The sequence below is a fragment of the Pelophylax lessonae genome (assembly GCF_965119305.1).
Source record: "Pelophylax lessonae genome assembly, chromosome: 5".
NCBI classification, from domain to species: Eukaryota; Metazoa; Chordata; class Amphibia; order Anura; family Ranidae; genus Pelophylax; species Pelophylax lessonae.
In genome coordinates, this window is record NC_138772.1 from 11,496,263 (window position 1) to 11,515,307 (window position 19,045).

General features: G+C 46.6%; 1 protein-coding gene across 1 annotated transcript in view; it reads left to right on the top strand.

Moving 5' to 3' along the window:
• The window catches only part of ZC3H3 (zinc finger CCCH-type containing 3), a gene marked incomplete at its 5' end in the record, with an annotated part of 425,081 nt that overhangs the window by 277,587 nt on the left and 128,449 nt on the right, over positions 1–19,045 (top strand). The window contains one exon of the mRNA XM_082257608.1: positions 1,595–1,664. Within this exon, the coding sequence (XP_082113734.1) occupies positions 1,595–1,664 (70 nt within the window). The remainder of the gene's footprint in view (positions 1–1,594; positions 1,665–19,045) is intronic.

Below are 19,045 nucleotides of genomic sequence, written 5' to 3' on the forward strand. Positions count from 1 at the left end.
CATGTGAGTGTCGGCAGTGTCTAGTAGGTAACAGTAGGTGACTGTGTGCACCATGTGAGTGTCGGCAGTGTCTACCTGTGTGCACCATGTGAGTGTCGGCAGTGTCTAGTAGGTAACAGTAGGTGGCTGTGTGTACCATGTGAGTGTCGGCAGAGCCTAGTAGGTAACAGTAGGGGGCTGTGTGTACCATGTGAGTGTTGGCAGTGTCTAGTTGGCAACAGTAAATGGCTGTGTGCACCATGTGAGTGTTGGCAATGCCTAGTAGGTAACAGTAGGTGGCTGTGTACACCATTTGAGTGTTGACAGTGCCTAGTATGTAACAGTAGGTGACTGTGTGCACCATGTGAATGTCCGTATTGTCTAGTAGGTAACCGTAGGTGGCTGTGTGTACCATGTGAGTGTCAGCAGTGCCTAGTAGGTAACAGTATGTGGGTGTGTGCACCATGTGAGTGTCGGTGGTGGCTGTGTGCACCATGTGAGTGTCAGCAGTGTCTAGGTAACAGTAGGTGGCTGTATGCACAATGTGGGTGTCGGCAGTGTCTAGTAGGTAACAGTAGGGTGGCTCTGTGCACCATGTGAGTGTCGGCAGTATCTAGTAGGTAACGGTAGGGTGGCTGTGTGCACCATGTGAGTGTCGACATTGCCTTATCGGTAACAGTTGGTGGCTATATCCACCATGTGAGTGTAGGCAGTGTCTAGTAGGTAACAGTAGGTTGGCTGTGTGCATCATGTGAGTGTCGGCAGTGTCTAGTAGGTAACAGAAGGTTGGCTGTGTGCACCATGTAAGTGTCGGCAGTGTCTAGTAGGTAACAGTAGGGTGGCTCTGTGCACCATGTGAGTGTCAACATGGCCTAATCGGTAACAGTTGTTGGTTATATCCACCATGTGAGTGTCGGAAGTGTCTAGTAGGTAACAGTAGGTTGGCTGTGTGCATCATGTGAGTGTCGGCAGTGTCTAGTAGGCAACAGAAGGGTGGCTGTGTGCACCATGTAAGTGTCGGCAGTGTCTAGTAGGTAACAGTAGGGTGGCTCTGTGCACCATGTGAGTGTCAGACGTATCTAGTAGGTAATGGTAGGGTGCCTGTGTGCACCATGTGATTGTCGACATGGCCTTATCGGTAACAGTTGTTGGTTATATGCACCATGTGAGTGTCGGCAGTGTCTAGTAGGTAACACAAGGGTGGCTGTGTGCACCATGTGAGTGTCGGCAGTGTCTAGTAGGTAACAGTAGGTTGGCTGTGTGCATCATGTGAGTGTCGGCAGTGTCTAGTAGGTAACACAAGGGTGGCTGTGTGCACCATGTGAGTGTCGGCAGTGTCTAGTAGGTAACAGTAGGTGGCTGTGTGCACCATGTAAGTGTCGGCAATGTCAGGTAGGCGGAAGTATTACAGTCTGCCGCTGTACGGGGGAGGGGGAAGTCATATGTTTTGAAAAAAAAATTAAGAAATCATGGTCAACAAAATCCTTAGAAAGCAAAGGATTTGGGAAGAGATATGTAGAATATTTGTTTGAGTGAAAGAATAAATGTTTTCAAGCACGATCATTATATTAGTAATTTATTTCACCATCTGACTTGTGTAAGTGGTCTTTTATAGGTTCCTACGCGGCACCTGCAAACTGACGGATGGAACCTGCCCATTTTCTCATAAAGTATCAAAGGACAAGGTGAGTAGTTGTATAGCACCATCCCTTCACATTAATCTCACCCCTTCAAGCGGCACTTCCCAACTCCACACCACCGTCACATTAATCTCACCCCTTCCAGCGGCACTTCCCAACTCCACTCCCCCGTCACATTAATCTCACCCCTTCCAGATTCTCTTCCCAACCCAACACCCCGTCGCATTAATCTTCATCCCTTCCAGATGCTCCTCCCACTTCCATATCTCTTCAGATTATTCTTATCCCTTTCAGATGCTCCCACCTTCACACCCCTTGATATTATTCTCATCCCTTCAAGATGCTCCCTCCCCCACACCCCCCTGTCACTTTTTTCTTCATCCCTTCCAGATGCCCCTCCCACCTCCATGCCCCCTGCTACTCCTCCCACATCCACTCACACTTTTTCCCTGCCACTCCAGCTGCTCTCCCCGCCTCTACTCCTCACACCTTATCTTGCTCCTCATGGTTAATCCTTTCAGCTGCACACCCCTCAAATTTTGTCAGAGTTCCTCTGCCCTTCTCCACTTCCCCTCACACTCAGCTGTTTTATCCACCACTGGACCCCCCCCAAGTATCCTGGAGGGAGAGAGAAAGAATTAGAGGCTTGGGGTTTAGAGAGAAGGAGATGAGAGGCTTGGGGGTAGAGAGAAGTAGATGAGAGGCTTGGGGGGAGAAAGGAGGAGATGAGAGGCTTGGGGGTAGAGAGGAGATGAGAGGCTTGGGGGAGAGAGGAGGAGATGAGAGGCTTGGGAGAGAGAAGAGGATGAGAGGCTTGGGGGGAGAGAGGAGGAGATGAGAGGCTTGGGGGGGAGAGAGAAGAGGATGAGAGGCTTGGGGGTAGAGAGAAGGAGATGAGAGGCTTGGGGGGAGAGAGGAGGAAATGAGAGGCTTGGGGGGAGAGAGGAGGAGATGAGAGGCTTGGGGGAGAGAGGAGGCGATGAGAGGCTTGGGGGGGAGAGAGGAGGCGATGTGAGGCTTGGGGGGAGAGAGGAGGAGATGAGAGGCTTGGGGGAGAGAGAAGGAGATGAGAGGCTTGGGGGTAGAGAGGAGATGAGAGGCTTGGGGGTAGAGAGGAGATGAGAGGCTTGGGGGGAGAGAGGAGATGAGAGGCTTAGGGGGATAGAGAAGGAGATGTGAGGCTTGGGGGGGAAAGGAGGAGGAGATGAGAGGCTTGGGGGGAGAGAGGAGGCGATGTGAGGCTAGGGGGAGAGAGAAGGCGATTAGAGGCTTGGGGGGAGAGAGAAGACGATTAGAGGCTTGGGGGGAGAGAGAAGAGGATGAGAAGCCTAGGGGGGAAAGAAGAGACAAGTGTCTTGGTGGGAGAGAGAAGGCGATAAGAGACCTCGGGGTAAAGAGAGGGAAATGAGAGACCTTGGGGGGGGGGGGGGGGAGAGGAGATTATGGCGCTTTTCCACTGCATGGAACCGAACGGTTCGGTTCGCTTTTGTGCTTTTCCACTGCTGGTACAGCATGGTACGGTGTAGGAACGGTACGGTACGGCGGCGCTTTTCCACTACATGGAACCGAATGGTACGGCTCGCAAAAACAGTTCCACCTCAGTTGTGGTTCCAACAGGGCCGTACCGATACCATATCCCACAATCCTTTGCATGCGGCCTTGACTGTTTGTCAATACTAGCCACTGATTGGTCAGAGAATCATTGTTATCCCACCCACTTTACTTTAGTGGAAAAGCAAACCGTACCGAACCATTCCAACACCGTACAATGCGGTAAAATGCAGATGAAAACCAACAGAGCCAAGCAGGGCCGAGTGGAACCGAGCCGGTACTTGCAGTGGAAAAGTGCCATTAGAGACCTAGGGGGTGAAAAAATGAGACGTCTCCTGGGGGGGATTACAGGCTGGGTGGGAGAAGGAGTTAAGAGGCTTGGGGGGTGAAGCAGATTACAGATTTAGGGGATGAGAGAGGGAGACACGTGTCCTTGAGGGAGAGAGAAGGAGATGAGAGGCTTGGGGGGGGGGGGGTAGAAGGGGGAGAGAGAAGGAGACACATGTCCTGGAGAGAGAGAAGAGATAATAGGCTTGGGGGGGAGACAGAAGGAGACAATAGGCTTGGGGGGAGAGAGGAGATGAGAGGCTAGGGGTGAGAGAGAATGAGATGAGACCAACGGGGAGAGAGAAGGAGGCAAGTGTCCTGGAGGGAGAAAGAAGGACATGGGGGGGGGGGGGGAGAGGAGACAAGTGTCCTGGTGGAAGAGAGAAATAGATGAGAGGCTTAAGGGGGTGAAAGAAGAAGATGGGAGGCTTGGGGGGGGACTCTGAAGGACATCAGAGACCTAGGGGGAGAGAGAAGGAGACACATGTCCTTGGGGGAGAGAAAATGAGATAAGAGGCTGGGGGGGAGAAGATGATGAGATGCTTTGGGGAAAGAGGAGGAGATGAGAGACCTCTGGGGAGAGAAAAGGAGATAAGAGGCTTGGGGGGGGGATGAGAGACTTGGAGGGGGGAGAGAGAGAAGGAGATGAGAGGCTTGGGGGGAGAGAGAAAGAGATGAGAGGCCTGGGGGGGGGGGGGGAGGTAGAGAGATGGAGAGGCTTGGGGGGATGAAACACTTAGGGGAAGAGAGGAGGAGATGACAGGCTTGGGAGGGGGGGAGATGATAGGCTTGGTGGGAGAGAGGAGATAAGACCTAGGGGGAGAGAGAAGTTTCCTGGAGGGAATGAGAGAAGGAGATGAGAGTCTTGGGGTAGAGAGGAGTAGATGAGAGGGAGAGGGGGAGAGAAGGAGATGAGAGGCTTGGGGGGAGAGAGCGGGAGATGAGAGACCTGTGGGGGGCGAGAGACGAGAGAAGACAGGAGGAGATTGGAGAGAAGTAGATGAGAAACGTGAGGGGGACAGAGAAATAGATAAGTAGATCCCCTTTTTCCGCCAGAACGGCCATGACCGGTCTGTGCATGGACCTCTGAAGGTATGCTGGGGTATCTGGCACCAAGCTGTCAGTAGAAGATCCTTTAAGTCCTGTAGGTTGGGAGGTTGGGCCTCTGGATTTTGACTTGTTTTTCCAGCACATCCCACAGATGCTCAGTGGATTGAGATCTGGAGAATTTGGAGTCCAAGCCTCAGACTCGGTGTTCCTCAAACCATTCTTGAACCATTTTTGCAGGGCGCATTAACCTCCTGAAAGAGGCCACTGCCATCAGGGAATACCCTTTCCATGAAGGGGTGTACTTTGTCTCCATCAAGGTTTAGGTAGGTGGTACATGTCATCCACATGAAAGGCGAAGCCAAGGTTTCCCAGCAGAACATTGCCCAAAGCATCACACTGCCTCCCCCCCCCCCCCCCCCGTCTTCTTCCCATACTGAATCCTAGTGCCATCTCTTCCCCAGGTAAGTGATGCACCCGGCCATCCACATGATTCATCAGACCAGGCCACCTTCTTCTTTTGCTTCACGTGCTCATTGTAGGGGGTTTTGGCTGTGGACAGGGGTCAGCATGGACACCCTGACCGGTCTGCAGCTACCCAGCCCCATACACAACAAATTGCGATGACCTTTAACTTCAGGGGCAACATGTTCACTTGCTGCCTAATATATCCCACCCACTTTCAGGTGCTATTGTAACCAGATAATCCGTGTTATTCACTTTACCTGTCAGTGGCCATGAAATTATGGATGATCGTATTATATGCATATGGCTGAGGTCGTTAGGAGCGCGCTCAGTTTCCACGCCCGTCACACTGTGACCACGCTCTCGGGCTCTCACCGACAGCTCTCGGGCAACAATTGGGTGCTAGTAGGATGTGAACACTGTGACAGCCAATCACACTTAGTTCACACCCCTCATGTTTAACACTGCTTTGGGACGTCCCAATGGTCAAGAATGACAGGAGCTGTGTCGGTCAATGTACGAAAGAGAAAATTAAATTTCTCATACGTCCTCTGACAGTCGCCGCCCACTCATACAGTCTTCACTACTGGGTATTGGTTTTATCCACAGGAGTAAGCTAGGCAGAAGATTTTGTAAAAAAAAAAATTCACAAAACCTTTTATAGACACACCGACAGGGGGCTGTCCCTCTTGTCCAATACCCCCCTGCTAGCAGCATTCCCAATTCAGTTTGTTTTTTGCCTAGTTAGGAGTAGGCAGCCTTCCCTTGGCTGGGGCTGGAGTCTCAGCCTTTTCTTCTTATTTTTTATTTGAAAAAGTGATTTTTCTTTACAAAATTTTACAGACTTGATGTTTTGGCATCGGCAGATGCCTCCTTTGGCCGCAAAGTTCTGAGTGCGGCAGTGCCTTAGGGGAGACATGGCGTTTTTTAGCCTGTCCCCTCCTGTTGGGGATTTTTCCCCCTTGGTTATTTTGCTTTCCTGGGTTTGTTCGCTCCTGTTGAGCTTTCCTGTTACCCAGTGGTTACCTTTCTGGTTCAGATAAGGTTCTTTTCTCTGACCTGGGTGCTGTGTTGCCTTTGAGACGGTTACGTTTCCCACCCCTCACATCTACACTGCTCTGGGACTTCCCATAAGTGAAGACTGTATGAGTGCGCGGCGACTGTCAGAGGACGTAAGAGAGAATAGAACTTTTGTAAGAACTTAACGTAAAATTCTTTTCTCTGATTCCTCTGACAGTCTCCGCCCCCCACCCCTCTTTTGGGGTTCATGGACTATTTACTGCTTGCTACCAAACTGAATTGGGAATGCTGCTAGCAGGGGGTATTGGACCAGAGGGACAGCCCCCTGTAGGTGTGTCTATACAAGGTTTTGTGAATGTTTTTTTAACAAAATCTTCTGCCTAGCTTACTCCTGTGGATAAGACCAATACCCAGTAGTGAAGTCTGTATGAGTGGGCGGCAACTGTCAGAGGACTCAGAGAAAATAATTTTACGGTAAGTTCTTACAAAAATTCTATTTTTTTGATATCAGTATTTTTAAAAGAACGTTTTATTTTTCTAAGCTGACTTTTGTTAAATATTTTGTAGAAAAATAAATCCAACACATTTTGGGGTTTGAACACTGCCTCTTCATCAGGGCTTATGTAGTATGTAACCTCAAGATTGATGTGGAATTCTCTTCCACAAGCAGTGGTATCAGCAGGGAGCATCGATAGTTTCAATAAACTATTAGATAGGCACCTTAAAGACCACAACATACAGGGGTATATAATGTACAACATACAGGGGTATGCAATGTACAACATACAGGGGTATGCAATGTACAACATACAGGGGTATGCAATGTACAACATACAGGGGTATACAATGTACAACATACAGGGGTATACAATGTACAACATACAGGGGTATGCAATGTACAACATACAGGGGTATACAATGTACAACATACAGGGGTATACAATGTACAACATACAGGGGTATACAATGTACAACATACAGGGGTATACAATGCACAACATACAGGGGTATACAATGTACAAGATACAGGGGTACACAATTTACAAGATACAGGGGTATACAATGTACAACATAGAGGGGTATACAATGTACAAGATACAGGGGTATACAATGTACAAGATACAGGGGTATACAATGTACAAGATACAGGGGTATACAATGTACAAGATACAGGGGTATACAATGTACAAGATACAGGGGTATAGAATGTACAAGATACAGGGGTATAGAATGTACAAGATACAGGGGTATAGAATGTACAAGATACAGGGGTATACAATGTACAAGATACAGGGGTATAGAATGTACAAGATACAGGGGTATAGAATGTACAAGATACAGGGGTATAGAATGTACAACATACAGGGGTATAGAATGTACAACATACAGGGGTATACAATGTACAAGATACAGGGGTATACAATGTACAAGATACAGGGGTATACAATGTACAAGATACAGGGGTATACAATGTACAAGATACAGGGGTATACAATGTACAAGATACAGGGGTATACAATGTACAAGATACAGGGGTATAGAATGTACAAGATACAGGGGTATAGAATGTACAACATACAGGGGTATACAATGTACAAGATACAGGGGTATAGAATGTACAAGATACAGGGGTATAGAATGTACAAGATACAGGGGTATACAATGTACAAGATACAGGGGTATACAATGTACAACATACAGGGGTATACAATGTACAAGATACAGGGGTATAGAATGTACAAGATACAGGGGTATAGAATGTACAAGATACAGGGGTATAGAATGTACAACATACAGGGGTATAGAATGTACAACATACAGGGGTATAGAATGTACAAGATACAGGGGTATAGAATGTACAAGATACAGGGGTATACAATGTACAAGATACAGGGGTATACAATGTACAAGATACAGGGGTATACAATGTACAAGATACAGGGGTATACAATGTACAAGATACAGGGGTATACAATGTACAAGATACAGGGGTATACAATGTACAAGATACAGGGGTATACAATGTACAAGATACAGGGGTATAGAATGTACAACATACAGGGGTATACAATGTACAAGATACAGGGGTATAGAATGTACAAGATACAGGGGTATAGAATGTACAAGATACAGGGGTATAGAATGTACAAGATACAGGGGTATAGAATGTACAAGATACAGGGGTATAGAATGTACAACATACAGGGGTATAGAATGTACAAGATACAGGGGTATACAATGTACAAGATACAGGGGTATACAATGTACAAGATACAGGGGTATACAATGTACAAGATACAGGGGTATACAATGTACAAGATACAGGGGTATACAATGTACAAGATACAGGGGTATACAATGTACAAGATACAGGGGTATAGAATGTACAAGATACAGGGGTATAGAATGTACAACATACAGGGGTATACAATGTACAAGATACAGGGGTATAGAATGTACAAGATACAGGGGTATAGAATGTACAAGATACAGGGGTATAGAATGTACAAGATACAGGGGTATACAATATACAAGATACAGGGGTATACAATGTACAACATACAGGGGTATACAATGTACAACATACAGGGGTATACAATGTACAACATACAGGGGTATACAATGTACAACATACAGGGGTATACAATGTACAACATACAGGGGTATACAATGTACAAGATACAGGGGTATACAATATACAAGATACAGGGGTATACAATGTACAACATACAGGGGTATACAATGTACAATATACAGGGGTATACAATGTACAACATACAGGGGTATACAATGTACAACATACAGGGGTATACAATGTACAACATACAGGGGTATACAATGTACAACATACAGGAGTATACAATGTACGGTTAACAGAAAACACACACACATCATAGGTTGAACTGGATGGACGGATGTCTTTTTTCAACCTCACTAACTATGTAACTATGTAAGATTGACTATGGTTATGTCAGTCAATGAACATCAGAGTAATGGATTTTATGGTAAGCCAAAAATCCCTTTTTTTTTTTGGTTGCTTTTTTGGTACGATAGACCTCAATGGAGCAGCTTCAGAAATGCATGTAGTGCGATTTTTCCACAATTTTGGCAAAAGTCCCGATCGCCGTTTGCGTGCCAGGATCACGCAAGATGCGCGCTTTTGGCACAGCACTGTCGGCGCTAATGCACACAAATATTTGACTGCTCATCGCCAAGAGGTTAATCTGCCCAACAACAAATTTGCCAAGAAAAAAAGCATTAAAAAGGCAAATTGCAGCAAAATTGTGGTAAAAACCCACAAAAAGCACTGCAGAAAGGCCCAAAAGCGAACTGCATGGGTGTGAAAGTCTCTCGCCCCCCCCCCCCCCCCCCCCCAGGAGATAATTTGATATAATAGAGAAATCCTTTGCAGCTGGGTAATAGATAAGGCTCATTCATGCGGCTTCTCCCATCAGATTCCGCCATTCATATTAATGTCGGGAGCATTGTGTCTGCGGCCGCTTGGAATACGCTGGGTGCGGCGATTTACCGTGCGGCGTAAATGTGTACGAACGTCTTCCGATGGGGATGAGCAGGGCCGTTGATAGGGGGGGACCACCGGCCCTCTTGTAGGGGGCCCGAGCACACAGGGGGTCCACACAGAGAGGGGGATTAGTGATGGACAACAAATACAGAAATCTTCCTCCAGCACCTGAATCTGATCTGTCCCTCTCCCTGCTATCAGCTTTTATCTGTTGAGAAAGAGACAGTCGTCCCTCACTAATCCCCCTCCCTTGTGTGGGCCCCCCTCCCAGCACTTATCTCTGCTCAGGAGTTTATTTATAAATTGTAACTTTGTTTCTCTCTCTCTGTCTCTCTGATCACTGAGCTCCAACTGCCCAGCCTGTATATTTTTCTCATCTCATCTTCTTTTTTATTTAACATAGTTTTTTTTTTTTTTTAGATTTAGCAGGAATTATGTGAGTTATGTTATATTTGTGTCTGATAATAGTGATTTTGTTGTAATTTTAGCTAAATATATCTTTAATATTTTCTTGGGGGGCCCTGCCAGGTAGTCTGTACGGGGCCCCGCGATTTCTAACAGCAGCCCTGGGGATGAGGCTACGCCGCGGCTCCTCTCCCTCCCTGGCCTGCTGCTGTTACAACAGCTTTTCCTCTTGAGGGACTTCCCGCGAATCAGCATTTTTTTTTCTCCCTAATAAAAATAAGCAAAACAGAGAGAAGTCTGCAGTGAGCAATTTGGAAAGCCTCGCCGACTTTCGGGTTCATTAGCCGGGCGCCTGCGAAGGCTGCGTACTCTCAGAGCTCCGTAATGTGTGACATAACTCACCCCCCCCTTCTCTTCTCTTCTCATGTAATTGGGAAGGAACATCGTGCTCCGTATGTTAAAGGGACGCTCCATCTACACCCCCCCCCCCTCCTCCTCCAAACCTGATTTATAGAAATAAAAATGTATGTGATTACCTGGACTGGGGAGGGGGGGGGGGGGGGGTTAAAGCGGAACCCTGGCCCAAACCTTCATTTATTTGTCTGTTGATTTTTAACATATAGCTTTTTTAAAAATATTTTTTTTTTTTCTAATACAGCATATAAACTTTCTCTACAAGTCATATTGTAATTAAATGTTATTAAAAATCACCCTTCTTTTTTAATCTTTAATTTTCTCTAAAATGCAATATGGCGACCTGGAGGCGTTGTGTAAACAGATGGTATACAGAGCGCCCCCTCCAGAGATGTCATTTCTGGCTCATGTGATTGGCTCAATGATTTTCCCATAAGTCTGCACTGAGATACAAGTTAAATTTTAGGCATCCCCTGTAACAAAAATGTCATTCCCTGGGCACAGTATGGGGGAAAAAAAAAAAAGACTATAATAATACTGTCACCAGTCAGTGTCCCTGATCACCACTACACCAGTCATTGGATGACGCTGAACTGCACTGATGACAATATGAAAATCATTTTTAAAAAAAATTAATTTATTAATTTTTCAAAAAATTGCAGCTTCAAAAAACTCGCCATGCCTCTTTACTAAATACCTTGGACTGTCTATTTTATAAAAAGGGGGTCATTACTTTCATACTGGTGACAATATATATATATATATAAAGATGTTATTTAATTTAATTAAAAAAAAAATTGACTTGATTAATTTTTCAAACAATTGTGACAACAAATTACAACTTCAAAAAAATTGCCATGCCCCTTACTAAATACCTTGGACTGTCTATTTTATAAAATGGGGGTCATTACCTTCATACTGGTGACTATATATATATAAAGATGTTATTTAATTTGTTAATTAAAAAAAAAAAAATTGTGGCAAAGTTACAACTTAAAAAAAAATCACCATATCTCTTACTTAATACTCTATATTACCAAAAGTATTGGGACGCCTGCCTTTACATGAACTTTAATGGCGTCTTAGTCAAAGCAAGGTCCATAAAGACATGGATGAGCGAGTTTGGGGTGGAGGAACTTGACTGGCCTGCACAGAGTCCTGACCTCAACCCAATATAACACCTTTGGGATGAGTTAGAGCGGAGACTGCGAGCCAGGCCTTCTCATCCAACATCAGTGCCTGACCTCACAAATGCGCTTCTGAAAGAATGATCAAACATTCCCATAGACACTCCTAAACCTTGTGGACGGCCTTCCCAGAAGAGTTGAAGCTGTTATAGCTGCAAAGGGTGGGCCAACTCAATATTGAACCCTACGGACTAAGACTGGGATGCCATTAAAGTTCATGTGTGTGTAAAGGCAGGCGTCCCAATACTTTTGGTAATATTGTGTACCAGGGACGGTCTACTTTGTAAAAAGGGGTAATTTGGGGGGAATTTGTACTGTCCTGGCATTTTCGGACCTCAAATAATTAGATTGTCTGTCAGTACATCAGGACTGGCCAATATCAAATATATATACCATAGTTTGTAGACTTTTTAACGTTTGCACAAACTAAATAATATACACTGATTTGGGTTATTTTTACCAAAGAAATGTAGCAGTATACAGTTTGGCCTAAATTTATGAAGAAAGATTTTTATTCGCCAAAGTTTTATAACCGAAACAAAGAAATTTGTTTTTATTTTTTCAAAATTAATGGTATTTTTACGTTTATTTACCAAAAAGTAAAAACCCCAGTGATGATTAAATACCACCAAAAAAAGCTCTGTCTCAAAAAAATTATACAAATTAAATTTCGGTGATGGAGTAATTGTCTTTCAAAGTGTGACAACGCTAAAATCTGAAAATTGGCCTGGGCAGGAAGGGAGTGAAATTGCCCGATATTAAAGTGATTTAAGTCCCGGCAATGTAAATAGATTACCCGTAGCCCTACGTCGGTCGCACGCGTGGTGCTCGGGGGCGAGCGTGCACAGCTGGCTGCCAGCTCCTGCCTCCACTAGGCAGCGGGAATGCTGCCGGGCTCCCGCAATCGCTCCCCGCTGAGAGAGGACAGTCGGCTGTTGTAAACACATCTGACCGTTCTTCTCCCTGGAATGATCACAGAGCGCCTGTGATCCTTCTATATAGGATCACAGGTCTCTATGATCATTTCACAAGCCCCTCCCCCCCACAGTTAGTAAACACTCCCCTAGGCTCACATTTAACCCTTTGATCGCCCATGGGTTTACCCCTTTCCCTGCCAATGTCATTATTACAGTAACAGTGCATATTTTTAGCACTGATTACTGTAGTAATGTCACTGGTCCCCTCAAAAATGTCAGTTAGGTGTCCACTCTATCCGCCGCAATGTCGCGGTCCCGCTAAAAATCGCAGATCGCCGCCATTACTAGTAAAAATAAAAATGACTTAAATCTTTCCCCTAGTTTGTAGACGCGATAACTTTTGCGCAAACCAATTAAAATATGCTTATTAGGATGTTTTTTTTTACCAAAAATATGTAGCAGAATATAAATTGGCCTAAAATGATGAAAAAAACAATGATTTTTATTTTTTTTTTTTTTTGGGGGGGGGGGGGTAATTTTATATAGCTTAAAGTGAAAAATGTGTTTATTTTTTTTAGAATTGTCGCTCTTTTTTTATTTATAGCGCAAAAAATAAAAATCGCAGAGGTGATCAAATACCACCAAAAGAAAGCTCTGTTTGTGGGGAAAAAAGACATCAATTTTATTTGGGTACAGCTTCGCACGACTGCGCAATTGTCAGTTAAAATAACGCAGTGCCGAATTGCAAAAAATTACCTGGTCATTAACCACTTAAGCCCCGGAAGATTTTACCCCCATTCCGACCAGGGGGTATTTTGCGATTCGGCACTGCGTGATTTTAACGGACAATTGCGCGGTCGTGCGACGCTGTACCTAAATGAATTTGGCGTCCTTTTTTTCCCACAAACAGAGCTTTCTTTTGGTGGTATTTGATCACCCGTGCGATTTTTTGATCATGCGCTATAAACAAAAAAAGAGCGTCAATTTTGCAAAAATAACAATATTTTTCACATTTTTTTATATGAAATTCCCCCCCAAAAAAATGTAAAAATCAAAATTTTTTAACATTTTCGGCCAATTTGTTTTATGCTACCTATGTTTGGTAAAAAAATCGCAAAAAGCGTATTTTGATTGGTTTGCGCAAAAGTTATCGCGTTTACTAACAAAGGGAAAGATTTTTGTCATTTTTGTTGTTTTTTTTTAACGCGTAATGGCGGCGATCTGCGATTTTTTTTTGCGGTACTGCGACATTGCGGCGGACAGATCGGACCCTTGACTGACATTTTTGACACTTTTGGGGTTACCAGTGACATTACTACAGTAATCAGTGCTATATATATGCACTGTTACTGTAAAAATACACTGGTAGTGAAGGGGTTAACTTTATTTGGGAGGGAGGGGCTGTGTGTGTCCCTAGGGGCGTGCTTTCTACTGTGATTGGCTGTGGCTTGAGCTGTAAGGACACTGATCAACGGATCTACATAGTAGATACGTGTGATCAGTGTCTTTACAGCGAGGAGAATGACAGGTGGCTTGTTTACACAAGCTGCCTGACATTCTCCCTCTCCCCCGCCGATCGCCGAGTGGCCGGCGGACATCGGGTCCGCTGGTCACACGCGCGGGGGGGTCCGTGACCACGCGGGAGCGGGAGCGCGCCTCCGGGGGCGCGCGCTCGCTCCCTAGACCCTCACAAGCAAGCAACGTAGCCCTACGTTAGTTTGCCTGTGAGGGGCTGACCGCTGACGTAGATAGTCGTGCGGCGGTTCGGCAAGTGGTTAAGGGGGCAAAACCTTCCGGTCCAGAAGTGGTTAAATACCACCAAAAAAAGCTCTATCTGTCTCAAAAACATGATACAAATTAAATCTGGGTACAGTGTTGCATGAGTTATTGTCATTCAAAGTGTGACAGCGCTGAAATCCGAAAATTGGCCTGGGCAGGAAGGGAGTGAAAGTGAAAAGGGGGTCAAGGCGAAAGTGTGCAGTGATGGCGAACTTTGGAACAACATTTCCCATGATGCCCATGCACTCTGCAGTATACTTGAGCATCATGGGAAATGTAGTTCCAAAACATCTGGGGTGCCAAGGTTCGCCATCCTGGCATAGTGCATAATCTATGTACATAGATTACCCAGAAAATGTTTTTTTTTTTTTTTTTTCTCTCAACAAAAGTGGAGCTATTCTTTAATGAAGGGGCCCCCAAGGTTTTAGAACCACTATTGGATTTTATTAGACAGAAATAGAAGATTTCCTGATAAATCCTCTGTGGTCACCAAGCAGGCAGTGAGGGAATTCTCCCTGACGGGAGTGCAGGCGGTAATAAAACAATTTCTTTTTTATAGGGTTTGGAAGGATGGGAATCTCTGTTAGGTTTGTATTGCTCTCTTGTGTCTCTGTTATGCAGATCTCACTTCCTGTGAAGTCACCAAGACAGGAAATGAGGTGAAACTCTTCAACAGGGACATCAAATATCATCTACAGAGGTAATGATAGGATAGAGGTAACAAAAAATATATGCAAATAGTTACATTAGGTAGGGAAGGAGTTAAACTTCAGTCTGTCTTGTGTTACTGTCTGCATCCCAGGGAAATCTGTATCTAACCGCAGAGGTTCTAACCCCTCCTTACTCTGTCTGACCTCCAGTCTCCCCTTCAGTCTGGCACAGTTGTACAAGCTCCTCCCCTGCTGAGGATCAGCAACACATGTGGGCGTTACCTAGGGTGGTCTTACATGCAAATACAGCCTGCCTAGGAACGCCCACTCCTCCAAACTGACACCCACCCACCAAGGCATCTTAACCACTTCCCGCCCGTCATTATAGCTAAATGACGGCCGCAAAGTGGTTGCCCCATCCTGACTGGGCATCATATGACGTCCAGCAGGATAGGCTGCTCTGCGCTCCCCCCGCATCTCTGATCCCAGTAAAGAGCCTAAGACGTAGGTTCTTTACCATGTGATCAGCTGTGTCCAATCACAGCTGGTCACATAGTAAATAGGAAGTGCCGCTGATCGGCTTTCTTCAGTTAGCGCCTGACAGTCGCAAATAGAGGAGAGCCGATTGGCGGCTCTTCTGATGGGGGGAGGGGGGGGGTCTAGGCGGGTAATCAGAGCATTGATTACCAGTGCAGACCCCTGGGGGATGTCACTAGAGCCACCAGGGATTGCCCACCTATGGCCACCAGGGATGACAGTCAGTGCTCAGGGAGCCTGTCAGTGCCCTCATCAGTGCTGCCCATCATTGCCATCTATCAGTGCCGCATACCAGTGCCCATCATTGCCATCTATCAGTGCCGCATACCAGTGCCCGTCATTGCCATCTATCAGTGCCGCCTATCAGTGCCATCTATCAGTGCCGCCCATCTGTGCCACCTATCAGTGCCCATCATTGCCATCTATCAGTGCCGCCTATCAGTGCCGCCCATCTGTGCCACCTATCAGTGCCCATCAGTGCCGTATATCAGTGCTCATCATTGCCATCTATCAGTGCCGCCTATCAGTGCCCATCATTGCCGCATATCAGTGCCGCCCGTCTGTGCCGCATATCAGTGCCCATCATTGCCATCTATCAGTGCTGCCCATCAGTGCCACCTATCAGTGCCCATCATTGCTACCTATCAGTGCCCATCATTGCCATCTATCAGTGCCGCCTATTAGTGCCCGTCATTGCCATCTATCAGTGCCGCCCATCAGTGCCATCTATCAGTGCTGCCCATCAGTGCCATCTATCAGTGCTGCCCATCAGTGCCGCCCATCAGTGCTGCCCATCAGTGCCACCTATCAGTGCCGCCCATCAGTGCCACCTATCAGTGCCCATCATTGCTACCTATCAGTGCCCATCATTGCCATCTATCAGTGCCGCCTATTAGTGCCCGTCATTGCCATCTATCAGTGCCGCCTATTAGTGCCCGTCATTGCCATCTATCAGTGCCGCCTATTAGTGCCCGTCATTGCCATCTATCAGTGCCGCCTATCAGTGCCCAGCATTGCCATCTATCAGTGCCGCCTATTAGTGCCCGTCATTGCCATCTATCAGTGCCGCCTATTAGTGCCCGTCATTGCCATCTATCAGTGCCGCCCATCAGTGCCACCTATTAGTGCCACCTATCAGTGTCACATATCATTGCCCATCAGTGTTGCATATTAGTGCCACCCCATCAGTGCCTCCTCATCAGTGCTCATCAGTGCAGGAAAAAAACATATTTATTTACAAAATTTTAGAACCTAAACAAAAAAACTTTTTTTTTTTCAAACTTTTCTGTCTTTTTTTATTTGTGTAGCAAAAAAGAAAAAAACCTTGCAGTGATCAAATACCACCAAAAGAAAGCTCTATTTGTGGGGGGAAAATTACATCAATTTGGTTTAGGTACAGTGTTGCATGACCACGCAATTGTCATTCAAAATGCAACAGCGCTAAAAGCTGAAAATTGGCCTGGGCAGGAAGGGGGTGAAAGTGCCCGGTATGGAAGTGGTTAATATTTGCATAACTCCTCCCAAGAGCCAGCTCACTGTATCAGAACTGAGGGTTCATGAGAAGAGTACTGGGGCAGGGTGGCTGTGATGTTTTTGGGAAGCGATGCACAGCACCCTGCTGGCCCCTCCTACTAGCTATGATCTGCCTGCATTGCATAGAGAAGCACAGGGACCAAGTGATAATATCACTGGGTCTAAAATAGGTATTAAAATTGAAAGGTTCTAATTAAAACTGTCATTGGTATGTTGATTGGGGGGCAGCAGAGAGAAAAAATATAAGCAGTTTAAATGTCAGCTTAGAAAAAAGTCGGAGAAAGCCAATTCAGTAAAGGAGAGGAGGCTGTCAGAATTATTTTTTGGGCAGAGTATGGAGGGGTTAGAACCTGTGTTGGGTTTTTATTGTAGTCTGTGCCCCCCCCCCCCAAACGTAAGGCATTTCAACTTCAATTTTCTTTTTTTTGTTAAAAAATATATATATAAAAAAAAACTGCCCTTACCACCAACCACAATCCTCGTTTAGATGGGGAGGTGTACAGTAAAGCCGGGTACACACTATTCGTTTTCTTCCATTCAAACCAGCGGGTTAATATAGCGATGTCCCCCCCGCTGAGCTATTGTGTTCTGACAAGGGGGCGGTCCCTCCAATCATCGCTCTCCACCATTGGCTCAGAGCGCTGATCGGCTTCTGGTTTGCCAGCATGCACGTCTGACAGAAGCCGGCCAAACGGCCGTCGCTCTGGTTTTTTGAACCATCAAATGTCTCCGGACCAAGGCCGTAGATAAGGGGGTACCACCAGTCCTCCTGTATGAGGTTTAGATCAGCAGGGGAGCCCGGCCCAGGCAGCAAGGTGAATTCAATGTGGGCAGGGAGGGTGATCGGCACGGCGAGGGGGTGGGGGGTAATTACTGAAACTGATCCCTGTATGACTCTCTCTGCAGCAGCTAAAAGCTGGCCTCTTCTCCTCTCCCTCCTACTGGCTTTCAGCTTCTGCAGAGAGCGCCATACAGGGGATTGGTTCCAGTAATTCCAGTGGGGGCCCTGTCAGGTTGGCTGTATGGGGCCCCGTGGTTTCTCACAGCAGCCCTGCTCCCGACATTCGGCCCATGTGTACCCGGCTTAATACTAGGCATGTTCTGGCACACCTTGCTAGTTGGATTAGGAATCGTCTGCTAATTGGAAAACATTTTACAGTGAGATTTACTAAAACTGGATCACTGAGAATCCAGTGTAGCTGTTCTTTGCTGCCACTCAGCTTCCAACTTCAGCTCAGTGGCGTAGCATGGTTTGTCAGTGCCTCACATCCCGTTTACTTTTAGATCCCCCCCCCCCAACATGTCCCCACCCTGATCACTCCCCCTCAGATATCCCCACCCTGATCACTCCCCCCTCAGATATCCCTACCCTGATCACTCCCCCCTCAGATATCCCCACCCTGATCACTCCCCCCTCAGATATCCCCACCCTGATCACACCCCCCCCCCTCAGATATCCCCACCCTAATCACTCCTTCTCAGATATCCCCACCCTGATCACTCCCCCCTCAGATATCTCCATCCTGATCACTCCCCCTCAGATAACTCCATCCTGATCACACCCCCCCCCTCAGATATCCCCACCCTGATCACACCCCCCCCCTCAGATATCCCCACCCTGATCACACCCCCCCCCCTCAGATATCCCCACCCTGATCACACCCCCCCCCCCTCAGATATCCCCACCCTAATCAGTCCCCCTCAGATATCCCCACCCTAATCACTCCTTCTGAGATATCCCCACCCTGATCACTCCCCCCTCAGATATCTCCATCCTGATCACTCCCCCTCAGATATCTCCATCCTGATCACACCCCCCCCCCCTCAGATATCCCCACCCTGATCACACCCCCCCCCTCAGATATCCCCACCCTGATCACACCCCCCCCCCTCAGATATCCCCACCCTGATCACACCCCCCCCCCTCAGATATCCCCACCCTAATCAGTCCCCCTCAGATATCCCCACCCTAATCACTCCTTCTCAGATATCCCCACCCTGATCACTCCCCGTCAGATATCCCCACCCTGATCACTCCCCGTCAGATATCTCCATCCTGATCACTCCCCCA